This window comes from Gossypium raimondii, chromosome 2 (assembly GCF_025698545.1).
Source record: "Gossypium raimondii isolate GPD5lz chromosome 2, ASM2569854v1, whole genome shotgun sequence".
Classification (NCBI taxonomy): Eukaryota; Viridiplantae; Streptophyta; class Magnoliopsida; order Malvales; family Malvaceae; genus Gossypium; species Gossypium raimondii.
In genome coordinates this window covers 30,123,617-30,136,882 of record NC_068566.1, presented here as the reverse complement: position 1 = coordinate 30,136,882, position 13,266 = coordinate 30,123,617, and the positions used below count along the sequence as shown (strand labels likewise).

General features: G+C 34.6%; 1 protein-coding gene across 1 annotated transcript; it reads left to right on the top strand.

The window, feature by feature from the left end:
- Nucleotides 1-8,846: 8,846 nt before the first annotated feature.
- On the top strand, nt 8,847-12,826 carry LOC105788175 (hypothetical protein). Its single transcript, XM_012614936.2, has 8 exons — nt 8,847-9,233; nt 9,520-10,711; nt 10,799-10,889; nt 11,010-11,167; nt 11,265-11,316; nt 11,517-11,596; nt 11,683-11,776; nt 11,861-12,826. The coding sequence occupies exons 2-8, from the start codon at nt 9,560-9,562 to the stop codon at nt 12,448-12,450; spliced, it is 2,217 nt and encodes a 738-aa protein (XP_012470390.1). The 5' UTR covers nt 8,847-9,233; nt 9,520-9,559; the 3' UTR covers nt 12,451-12,826.
- The last annotated feature ends 440 nt before the right edge of the window (nt 12,827-13,266 follow it).

Here is a 13,266-nt window from a genome sequence, read left to right as displayed (position 1 = left end):
TGGGAATGTTGCTTTAGATTTTGGCTTGGCTATCCAGATCTTATCCACCGATTAGTGTTGGATGATACTTTCTAATTTAATATAATTGAAACTTTTCTCTCAAAAAGAAAACTTTTATTATGATATTAAATGAATAACAAAATATTAGATGATAAATACAACTTTTGCGCTCAATTTATTTAAGTAGTTAGTGAGTGTAGAAAAGTATTTCTATAAGATTTGGCTTCCTTTACTATTTTTATATTTATTGTTTTTCTTATTTATGATTTTTGGCATTTAGAATCACATTATGTGATATCTACTTAAATTAGATTTGTCTGAAGCTAACATAATTTCATGCATAAAGTCAAACTCCTTACTAGTTAACAAACATGGATGCATTTATTGATGTATAGAGTTGAATCACAATCCAGTAAATAAATCTTACGCATTTAAATAATAATAATTTTATAGTAATAGTGATATACACTAAAATAGTAATTAGAAAATAATATAATTTAAAATCATTTAAAGGATTATTTTGATAAAAACAATAAGGTAGTATATATTTTATTTAGAAACATTATACTATGCTTTATTTTAATGTATTATATCATGATATCTTGAATTTTACTAAACGAATTAATCTCATCCACACGTCTAAATATAATATATTATGTGACCATTTAAGTTTTCTTTTTAAAACGCATGCACGTTTTTAATAATAAAATCATGTTTAATCAAAAATTATTATTATTGTGATTCCCAAAGAAGAAAACCATTTTAGTTTTATCATTATGGATTGCCACTTGATTAATGAGGTGATGTCACTACTCATAACCACACTTACATAGAAAAACTGAAAGGCTGGGAATAAGGAAGAGAAAAAACTTAAGGCACATTATCACCAAAATTGTACTTTAAAGGAAACATAAATTTAAAGCTTCTTTGATTAGTCTTTTTGTTACGATGAAAGAGTAAACACCAACTAAGCTTTTGGTTGTATTTTAGTCGCTCACTAAGGGTTTTTATTTTACTTTGTTCATCAACTATTAATTTTCTCCATTTCATTATTTAACTTTTTTAAATTAAATTTTTAATCTAGGATAGTTTAGCTACAATTTTATCTTCATCTACGACATTAAATGTATATTTATTTAAAGATTCAATTATATAGGATTGTAAACTCAATTTTTTAATTAGTTTTTAGAAATTTATATTTGTTTTAAACTTTAGCATTTTGAGGTCTATATACACTTTGACTTTGCCAAACATTGTAAAGGATAGAATTTTAAATTTAATAAACTTCGCCTTAAGTATTTCTTTTCAAGAATGAGAGATTCGCCTTTTTTTTCACATTATCCATGTTTTTAGGTAGAAGTTATCGAGGTGTGTAATAGAGAACCGTTCGATTTGTTGTTAGCTACAAGTTGATTATGTTAGAGTAACTGATAAGTCAGCTAATTTGTTAGCTGTTAGTTAGCTGTTAGTTAATCTGTTAGTTTGTTCTTTGTAGATAGCATGCTTTGCTATCATGTATAAAAGCACTAGCAGCCACTATACAGAGAGATGATTTTTTTCAATACATTCTTTTTTATTCAGAAAGCTTCTATTATTTTCTTGCTATAGTTTAACATGGTATCAAATATCCATTTCCTCCTAAAGTTATTCCTTTGAATACATGTACTTTTCATGGCTCTTCCTTCTAGTCCGTCTGATGTTCAATCTGCTACACCAGTGATGGCTTCCAATCTTATTGATGGAGTCTTTGAAAGTTGTTTCTTTTTCCACCAAGAAGATCAGTGTTCTTCTTGATAACACTAATTACTTGTTGTGGCGTCAACAGGTCCTTTTGGCGATCAAGACGTATAAGCTTCAAAACTTTCTTGACTCTCGTACTGTTCCTCCTCCTCAACTGATTCTGGATGAAAATGGGGTGCCTCAAGAGAATCTTGAGTTTGCTCGGTTTGAACAACAAGATAGCACTCTTGCATCGTGGCTCCTGTTGTCGGTGAGTCAAGCGGTTCTTTCACATCTCATTGGTTTGGATACTAGTGCTCAAATCTGGAATGCTCTTGTTAATTTGTATGGCAATAAGACTACCTCTCGGTTGATGTTTTACATAATGGCTTTGCACTCTCAGCGCAAGGGTGATCTTTCCATGAAAGATTTCTTAATGAAAATCAAGGGTTACTGTGATAATCTTGCTAGTTGTGGAGAAGTTATTAGCGAGCATGAACATGTTACCGCAATTCTTAATAGGCTATTGCCTGAGTATGAATCTGTTATTACGATTATTACTACAAGTCAAATACCCTACAATGTTCAGGGTGTCACTACCATGCTTCTTGATGTTAAAGCACGACAACAAGTTACAATAGTTGAGGCTCCTAGCTCAGCTAATATGGTCTCTCATCAACACGCAGACCTTGCTGTCAACAGCGCGCCTACACTAACCTATCGTCTCTCATCAGCTGCTCGAGTTCGTGGGCATGGTCGCTTATCCGGATCGTGTGTTCAATGTCAATTGTGTGGGAAAATAAGTCACATTGTTGATCGATGTTACTATTAGTTTGACGCTTCCTACAAGAGTGCAAGCTGCAGACCCCCTCATTCCCCACAAGCAAATGTCTGCATGTTTGGTATTGGATCTCCCATCACACCATGGGTGCCATCATCTATTCCCATAATGCCTCCTGCTGTTACAAGTTCACAACCAGGTTAGTTTTTTCCACCTACCCTAGTTCCTACCTGGACTAATCCATTTACTGTTAGTTTTCCGTAGTATGTCAATGCACCCACTTCAGCAGCCCCACACCTTCAGGCCTATCTTGCAACCCCCGAAATAGTTGGTGACAATGCTTGGTATCCTGACTCTAGAACAACACATCATCTCACCAATTTAGCTGCTTCACTAGATGAAAGTACTTCCTATAATAGTCTAGGTAAAGTGTATGTTGGTAATGATACTGCACTTCCTGTTACGCCTACTGGTCAATCGTCTTTGCTTACTCATTCAATACCATTATACATTAGATCCCTATTATTTGTACCTGGTATAACCAAAAACCTCTTATCTGTGTCCAAGTTTACAAAGGATAATCAGGTGGTATTTGAGTTTCTTCCTACTCAGTGTCAGGTTCGTGATCTGAAAACCAGGGAGATACTTCTTTGAGGATCGGTGTATAACGGGTTGTACAAAATTCGCCTAAATGGCTCTCCCAAGACTACCTTGCCTTTTGGCTCAACTCAGTATTTTACTACTAATATAACAGTTCCTTTAAGTATATGGCATTCTAGGTTAGGACATCCCTGTAATGTCACACTTAAAAAGGCTTTACACCATTGCAACATATCATTTGGTATAAATAAAGAATCCCTTAATTGTGTTACTTTCCACTTAGGTAAAGAACATAAGTTGTCGTTTCATAAGTCTTTATCTGAGTATACTACAACCCTTCAACTAGTGTTTGATGATGTTTGGGGACCAAATCCTGTCTCTTCCAATGGCTTTCGTTATTATGTTGCTTTTATAGATGCATATACATGATACACTTGGATTTATTTCTTGCAGAGAAAGTCCAATGTGCTCACTGTCTTCCCACAGTTTCATAGGCAAGCTGAAAGGGATCTTGGCTGCAAACTTAAAGCTTTACAAATAGGTGGGGAGGAGAATTTCAAGCATTGAAGTTGTACTTGTCTCATCAAAGGATCATGCATCGTTTTACATGTCTGTATACTTCTGAGCAAAATGGATTAGTTGAAGGTAAACACAGATAAATGGTTGAAGCTAGTCTTTCCATATTGGCTCATGCTTATATGCCCTTAACCTATTGGAATGATGCATTCAGCAGTGCAGTATACTTGATAAACAGGTTGCCTTCTTTTCCTTTAGGCAACATCTCACCGTATGAAAAGCTCTTTCATGTTCAACCAAGTTATTCATTTCTTCGAGTTTTTGGTTGCTTCTGTTTTCCCAATCTTAGACCCTACAACACCCACAAGTTACAGTTTCGATCAACCCCATGCACGTTTTTAGAGTACTCCCCATTACACAAAGAGTATCATTGTCGAGATAATGATGGTAGAGTATAAATTTCTCACCGTGTCACATTTCATGAAACTGTGTTTCCATTTCAAACCAATAGTTCAAAATCTGTTCCCTTCATGCCTTCTCCACAATCTAGTTCTAAGCTACTCGTGTTGTCCCCATGCCATATACCACATGCTAATCCAACATCTGTTGTTTCAATCACTCCTCGAGTCATCTCTTTGAATAATGTTCCTCTATCTAGCTCACCTATTTCAATACATTCTCTCTGTGACAACTCTACATCTAGAACGTCTAGTACTGATATGTCACACTAGCCACATACTCAACCTCCTTATCCACTTAACTCTTACGCTATGGTTACACGTAACAAAGCTGGCATTTTTAAACCCAATGCATACCTAAAAAAAGCAGCATGTTTCTCTAGTGATACTTCCCTTGACATCCTTAAAGCAATGAGTAATGAGTGTTGGAAAGCGGCGGTATATAATGAGTTACAGACCCTTCTTCACAATAACACATGGAGTATTTGTTCACTTCCTGTTAATCAAAGAGCCATCGACTGCAAGTGGTTGTTAAGGTGAAAAAGAAGGTTGATGGGACTGTAGAAAGGTATAAATCATGACTGGTGGCTAAAGGGTTTTCTCAGCATGCTGAACTTGATTTTCGAGACACCTTCAGCCCAGTAGTTAGAGCAACAACCATTCGGGCTGTACTTGCTATTGCAGTCATGAAGGGGTGGTTATTAATGCAAATTGAAGTCAATAATGTATTTCTCAATGGGAATTTGACTGAGGAGATATACATGGATCAACCGCTCGGATTTGAAGTGTCAGGTAATAATGGACATAAGCTTGTTTGCAGATTGAACAAAACTTTGTATGGTTTATGCCAAGCTTCTCGTGCATGGTTCCACACTCTCAAACAGTATCTAGTTGATCAACTTGGATTTCATGCTTCGAAAGTTGATCCTTCATTGTTCATTCAAGCATCTTCGGGGAATTTCTTGTTGCTTATGGCTTATGTAGATGACATAGTTATAACAGGCAGTTCAAATGATGATATAAACAACGTGGTGCATCAGCTTCACAATAAGTTTGCTCTTAAAAACATAGGAAGACTTAATTTTTTCTTAGGTGTTGAAGTTCAACACACACTTCGAGGATTGTTACTTAATCAGAAAAAGTACATCTCTGAGATACTTCACAAAACAGGAATGGTAGGAGCAGCAACCACACCTACACCCATGGTGAGCACTCCCAAATTGGTTGCTTCAGATGGTAGTCCACCATTTACTGATGGTCATTTGTATCGAAGTATAGTTGAAATGCTTCAGTATATGTGCATTACACGCCCTGATTCATCGTTTTGTGTTAACAAACTCAGTCAATACATGAAATCTCCAAGTGACACTCATTGGAAAGCAGTTAAACGAGTGTTGAGATATCTCATTGGAAGATCATGGCATGTTCTTTTCAAAAGGTCAGTTTGAGTTAGTTTACTACTCTAATGCTGACTGGGCCTCATCTGTTGAAGATCGACGTTCCACCACAAGATATGTTGTTTATCTAGGACCTAACCCTGTTGCATGGTGTTCCAAGAGGCAAGCAGTAGTGTCCAGGCCCTCATCCGAAGCAAAATATCGCAGCTTGGCCAATTGTGTAGATCAGTTGTTGTGGGTTAAACAATTGCTAGATGAAATTGGTATGCCAATCTGTCAGTGACCAATGGTCTGGTGCAATAGCACTTCCACAATCTCAATGGCTACAAACCCTACACATCATGCCAGGGTAAAACATGTAGAGATCGATCATCATTTTGTTCGTGAAAAAAGTACTTGATGGTATACTGCAGGTTAATTTTGTTCCATCAACAAAACGAGTCGCTAATGTTCTCACAAAGCCCATCACACCCAAACAGTTTGCCTCATTTCGACATGCTCTTCGAGTTTTTTCAAGTGATGCTGACCTTAATGTTCAAGTTTCAAGAAACAGGGAGAATGTTAGAGTAACTGATAAGTCAGTTAATCTGTTAGCTGTTAGTTAGATGTTAGTTAATATGTTAATTTGTTCTTTGTAGATAGCATGTTTTGCTATCATGTATAAAAGCATTAGTAGCCACTGTACAGAGAGATGATTTTTTCAATACATTCTTCTTGATTCAGAAAGTCTCTGTTATTTTCTTTCTATAGTTTAACAGATTAGAGATGACATATGATAAATTATTTTCTTGACTTTTATATATATAAAAAAAAAACATGTTCTCTTGTTGATTTGTTGATCTCAAAGATTTAGAAATATTTTCGAAGTTTGAGTTCCACATATGCATCCATACAAAGAATATCAAGTAATCAAGAAAAAATGTTTATTTATTTAGTGAGTTCCAAAATTACATGACAAAATCACTAAAAGCACAAATCCTGATATATTAACCATGCTTTAAATACGGTTGCTAAGCTAACATGGCCAAATTGCTGGAAATTGTAGATTGTGAATTCATAAATTCATCACTATTCATGAGCACTTATTAGAAAGTGATGATTTATTCAAATGATACATTTGTTTTTCATGAGACATGTTTTTTCAAGAAGTAGGTCTAATAGAAATCAAATGTAAAGGGTTATGGCTCTTCAATAGTGTCTATTGAGAGTATTATTACAATCAATCCAATTTCAAATATTAGAGTAAGAGTTAATGAATTTCTCGATTTTACTAATAAAAGGAAATTCAAAAACTTCGTTGTATTCCGGGAGGACCTTTGTCTTAACCCTCTAATAACTTTGGGATAGGGGCAAATAGTTCTATTTGGAAAGCGTCACCTGGTCCTCAAAGTCTACTGTTTAATTTTATATAGTCTCCGAATCTATCGTCTCCACTTAATTTATCCAACACAAACAAACTCACATTACAAATCTAATCATTGAGTTCTGTTATTAGCCTTCATTCTAACAATAAATTGCTTGATGATTGCAAGAATTTGTTGAAAGAGATGCAGAATAAACAGTTACTTCATGTGTACCATCAAAGGGGACCATAGTGAATGAAAGGAGCTACGACTCCACTTTTGCTCTTACTGAACTTGATTGTTACCGTCTCCTGAATATTCAGGCTTATTATCTTATACAGGCATTTATAGCATCAATTTATGGTGAATAAATGTGTTAGTAAAACCATAATGAAATTTATTTGAATTTTAGCCTATAGATGATGAAATGACATTTATGGTAAAATAATTTGTCCATCAGGGTTCTTTTTCCTCTATAATTTTTTTTTATTTATTTATGAAAACGCGCTTAGGGCAATGAGAAAGACTTAACAATGCAATACAATTTTACCCTTTTTTTCCCCCAACTTTTGACTTTTCAATTTTGTTTAAATAAAGAGTAAACTACAAAATCAGTCTCCTAACTATGCCTTCAATTCTATTTTGGTCACTAAAGTATTAACTTTTTATTCAATCATTGAACTTTTCAAATAAAATATTTTAATCACTCTCTCATTAGTTGTTGTTAGATGAGTAACGGAAAGCTAATGTAGTTTTTTATTGATATAATAATAAATTTAACCCTTAATGTTAAAAAATTCCATTTTAATTGTAACTCTAAAAAATCAATAAACTTAACCTTCAACATTTATAAAATTTATCAATTTAGTTATAATTCTAAAAGTTCCAAAAAAGGAAAAATATTAAAAAGTTCATTTTTGGATAAAATTATAAAACTAATTAAAACCTAAGTATAAATAAATTAGAAATACAAAATAAAACAAAAGAGAAATATAGCAAATTATTCAAAAAGAAATCAACACAAAATGAATTGATGGATATCAGAGAGAGATGAAGTTGGACAATCCCATGAGACATGGAATCCACAAAATTATATTCCGTAGTTTAGTTCAGCTTGTATTTTCAATTTATGGACAAGATTTTCTGAGACTTTGGTCGTTTGATCGACGTGCTTGGACTACCTAAGATTGGAAGTTATTGATAACAAGTCCAAGTAGGAAAAAGCAAGGGGAAAAAAACTTTTCTAAGTTTTTCATTTCGTAAAAGATTTCACTTTGTGTTGTTTTTTTTACCCAAACATTAGGTCTTTGTATATTTTTAAAATAAGAAAAAATCAAAAAATTTGTTTTGAAATGGTTAAAAGTGCTATTTTTAGATTAATTTAATTAAATAATATGATATTAATCTAAAACATCACACTTAGATAGTTGGATTTAAGCCTACTACTTTTTTACCATATTCATGAAGGTGATAGTTTAAAATGAGCTCGATACAAATGATGTTTAATACTCTTCTTGTTCAAGTGGATTATGGAGTTACGTTAAAGAATATAAGAGATGAAATTTTAAAATATTTTTCTTTTTTAAAAATAATTAAAATTAGGACTAAATTGAGAAATTGAAAATATTTAGGGTTAAATTTATTGAATTTTAGATTTATGAGTAAATTAATAAAATGTGTAAATATTAAAAGATTAAATTTATTATTATACCAATAAAAATATCCAAACCAACATTACTTTATTCATCTAACTGCAATTAATGGTTGAATGACTAAATCGAAAAATTGAGGGAGTAAATAGTCGAATTTGGGCGAGTATGGCTGTAGTTTTCCCTTAAAAAAAAAGGTCGTTAGCTACAGTGTGAAGGCCGGGACGAAAGTGCAAGTCACACGGTTATAATGATTCGTCTCTTTTTCAAAATTTTGGATTTTTCATTTTGGCTAGTTTTAGGAATAAATAATGATTCAAAGAATTATGATTTTTCAAGTCGTGAAACTTAACTGCTGTCTTAAAAGAGATGGCGATTAGAAAGAACTCAACACACACTACTAATATTATTTTAACTTTGGTAAGAGAAAGAAAATCACCAAAGCCAAAAAAGCAAAAAGCAGACCAACGGACTAACCAAAGCAATTGACTTCAAAGAGAGAGAATTAAAGCAGACACAGACAGAACAGATACAGAAACAAATAAACCACCACCTATCAACCCCCCCTTTAGAAATTAGGATCTTCTCCTCCTTTGTGTTTACGCCATTCCCAACACTTGTTCTTGCTTTCATTTATTATTATTTTATTATTTTGGCTGTAATTGTTGTGAGAGAAAGAAAGAAAGAAAGAAGGGGCAAGAGGGGGTTTGTTCAAGTGAGGAAATCTGTGGTATTCTGGGGTTTTGACCAATTATTTCGTGGTGACCCTGGTGAGTATATCTCTTCTTTTTTCTGGGTTTCTATTTCTTTTGTTTTATGGATTTGGGTCTTCCTTTTTTTTTCTTTTAGTTTTCTTTAAAGCCCTCTCATCTTTGTCTTTTGGTGTTTGAGAATTTCCTGCAAATACATGTCCTTTTTATGTTCCTTCTTACACGTTTGTCGGTGGTTTTATCATTTATGTTGTTCTTGAAATAATATAAGGGAAAATATGAAATTAAAAAAACAAAAGAATTCTTAGATTGAGGGCGAAAACTTAGTAGTGACTTGATGTTTCAGGATTTTCATGGATTGAGAGGAGAGGAAACAAGGGTATATAATGGGGAGTTATTTAGAAGAAGAAGATGATAAATTCTTTGATAGCAGGGAGGAGATTTCTTCTGCATCTGAGGAATGTGGTCCTAGTCCTGATTTAGCCTTAGTTAATGATTTTTTGGATAGTTTTGATCATTTCGAGTTCTGGTCTGCGTTCCCACAAAGTGTTGATAAGCGTCGGCATTACTTTAGAAGATGGATGGATCTAAATTTCGATGGGAATTCGATTACCGGGGAGGTTCCTGGTAGTTCCGACAGGGATGAACTTGAATTGGGAATTTCTAGAATCTCACTAGATAGTGGAGCTGTGCTGAGGACTTCAGGTCTTGAACATGGGGTTTCATCCAACCAGTCCTTGGTGTCTTCTCGGATCGATGATGCTCAACAGCCTGAGGATCGTTTTGCATGTCAAGCCGATAATTTGGATGGTCAAGTGGAATCAGTAACAGTTGAACAGTATCAGAATGGAATAAAAAGTTGTTTACCAAGTTCAAGTTCAAGTAGATCTGTTTGTTCCCAAGTGTCTGAGCGAACTACTATGTTGTCTCCTTTGGTTGAGCGGCACTTGGATGGGGAGGTCAACGGAAGACCTGCAATAGATGTGAAAAGGAAAGTGAAAAGGAGTTGGTTAAGAAAATTAGGTGCCATGGCTCATATTGTTGATAGACATGTTGATGTTTCATCGAAGCCCGATAATCATGATTCGGTGCCCGGGGAAAGGATGAAAAGGGTAAGACCTCATCCATCTAGCAAGCATTCCAAGGAGTTGTCTTCCCTTTATTGTGGGCAAGAATTTGTAGCACATGAAGGGTCCATCTTGACGATGAAGTTCAGTCTGGATGGCGAATTCCTAGCAACTGCAGGTGAAGATTGTATTGTGCGTGTATGGAAGATTGTTGAGGATGACAGTTTAGACAAATTTGATATCCAAGACCTTGATCCGTCATGTCTCTACTTCAGAATGAATCATCTCTCACAGCTGATTCCTCTTAATGTCGATAAAGAAAATATAGATAAAATTAAGAGGTTAAGGAGATCATCCTATTCAACTTGCGTGATTTTCCCACCCAAGGTCTTCCGAGTTTTGGAGAAGCCTGTTCATGAATTCCAGGGGCACAGCGCAGAAATTTTGGCTCTTTCGTGGTCTAAGAAAGGGGTAAAGTTCCTAGGCTTCATCTTCCTTGTTAAGTTGCTTTCAATCTCTATTGACAAATAAAAATATAATATATATCCTTTATTGTAGTTTCTACTGTCATCTTCTGTCGACATGACCGTTCGTCTGTGGCAAGTGGGATACTATGGATGCTTGAGGGTTTTTTCTCATAACAATTATGGTAGGCCTTCCATAACCCTAATCCAAGCTGTACAGAAATAGTAGTTAATTACATTTTTTTGTTTTGTTAGCTGGTCATCATCTTTCATTACATGACATTAACATGTGTATTATTCTGTAGTAACTTCTGTTGCCTTCAACCCTGTGGATGACAATTATTTCATCAGTGGTTCAATTGATGGAAAAGTTCGCATTTGGGAAGTGCTTCGTTGTCGAGTCATTGATTATACAGATGTAAGGGATATAGTCACTGCTGTTTGTTATCGGCCTGATGGAAAGGTTTGTCAAATCTTTTGCTTTTATTAGCTTGTTGAAAATTTTGGTTTCTTCCTGAAATTTAATAGATTTAAAAAATAATAATGTTTGATTATTGTAGGGAGGAATTGTTGGTTCAATGACTGGCAGCTGCCGCTTCTATGATGTAATAGGTATGTTCATGTACAAAAGCCTGGATTTTATAGTACATTAATGGGGCTATTGAACATATGGGATAATATTAAGTTCATCCAACATTGAATATTAAGGTGGTTGGTTTTGCAATAAACATACAGTGTTCTGCACCAATGGTCCTTTTGTTGCTAGTAGTTTCTGCTTAAACCTCGGTGAATAATTTTAACTGTTCCTATAGGTACTCGACTTCAACTTGATGAACCGATATATTTACAAGGCAAAAAAAAGTTACCTGGAAAAAGGATAACTGGCTTCGAGGTGGTTAAATTTAATCCTTACATTTCTTTTTCATTATATTTTTTTCTCCCAGGTGAAGGCTTACATATTGCTGTTTCACTTTGTAGTTCTCTCCTACTGATCCAAGTAAAGTGATCATTACTTCAGCTGATTCACTTGTCCGTGTCTTGTCCGGGAGAGATGTCATATGCAAAGTGAAGGGTGAGTATTTCACACTTCTGTTTATATAATCTGTTGTTCGTGATCACGAGGTGGTAGTTGATTTAGCTTCTTTTCATCTTCCAGCATCCGGCTTTCGAGTTGTAACGAGTCAGATATCTGCAACTTTTAGCCAAGATGGGAAACAGATCATCTCAGCCAGCGAGGATTCCAATATCTACATCTGGAATTACGCTAACCAGGAGAAGAACAGTTCCAAGCTGAAAAGCATTTCGTCTTGCGAGAGTTTCCTCTCCCACAATGCATCGGTTGCTATACCTTGGCGTGGAATTGAGACCATTCCAGCAACACTTACATCCCTAGAACTGGATGGTGGGGATGTGAGGAGAAACAGCCACCCAAGCGGGCAGAAACATCAAAGTCCAAAGGTGGAGCCGGAACAACCTATGCCTAATTCTTCATCAGATTGTTTCTCTTTAACGCGTGTTCTATTGGAGTCATTAACAAAGGGGTCTCCAACTTGGCCTGAAGAGACACTCCCCAACGCGAGTCCGGTGACAGTTGCATCTGACATGTGCAAGTTCGAGTTAAAGGTTTTGAAAAGTGCCTATCAAAGCATGTTGAGTTCCCACAAGTGGGGACTTGTCATAGTTACTGCAGACTGGGATGGACGGATTCGAACCTACCTCAATTATGGTCTACCTATTCGATTATAAGACCCCTCCAAAGATTCAGCAAGCTTTAACCAGGGACTGAATTCATGGCTGTTGCTGCAACAGGTTAAGGTTCGTGTGGTCCCCCTCCCTGCATGTGGGTCTGGACCCATCTTAGATTTGGAAGTGTATTAGAGTGCTATCAGTTCAAAGGGTTCGTTAATTTAGGGTCAAATCCAGTCAGGTCCCAACAAGTGGCTGGGGTTTAATATTTTGTTGGATCACAGCTTATAGATATCAAATTTATATATATATTATTTTACTGATTCTTTGATTTGTTTGAGGGACTACGAGCTCTAAATTATGTGCTAACGGGCCCTTTCTTTTTGTAAGTAATTATTTTTAGCAGTATAAATGAACTTGTAACAACATATTTGCATATCAACATTTTCGATAATTAATTTTCAAAAGAAAATATTTTCGATTTTCGATAATTTTATATAAAATGCAACTAGTTTTCTTTGTCGTGCGATGCACCAGTTATTGTAATTTTTTGTTTAATCAACATATATTACAAGCGATAAAATATAATTTAATTGAAAAATAAAAGATAATTAAAATACTTATTTCATTATAATGTTATAATTTTAAATATTTCATTAGTTTTAAAACATATAATGTAAAAAGTATTAACTTCCATGAATGTTAAATTATATATACATCAAATCATAAAACAAAATATACATAATATTAACCATAATTTATACATAATGTTAAATATTAATATTTAATTTGAAATATCTTTTAAACATAATAATAATTAAAATAAAAAATTATTTAAGTTTTTTTTTTGCTTTTACGTAACCCTAGCACTCGCTA

Coding starts and splice junctions, on each gene's coding strand:
- LOC105788175 (XM_012614936.2), top strand. CDS start 9,560: ATGGGGAGTTATTTAGAAGAAGAAGATGATAAATTCTTTGATAGCAGG. Junction 10,712..10,798: donor TTTCGTGGTCTAAGAAAGGG/GTAAAGTTCCTA, acceptor CCTTTATTGTAG/TTTCTACTGTCATCTTCTGT. Junction 11,317..11,516: donor CCGCTTCTATGATGTAATAG/GTATGTTCATGT, acceptor CTGTTCCTATAG/GTACTCGACTTCAACTTGAT.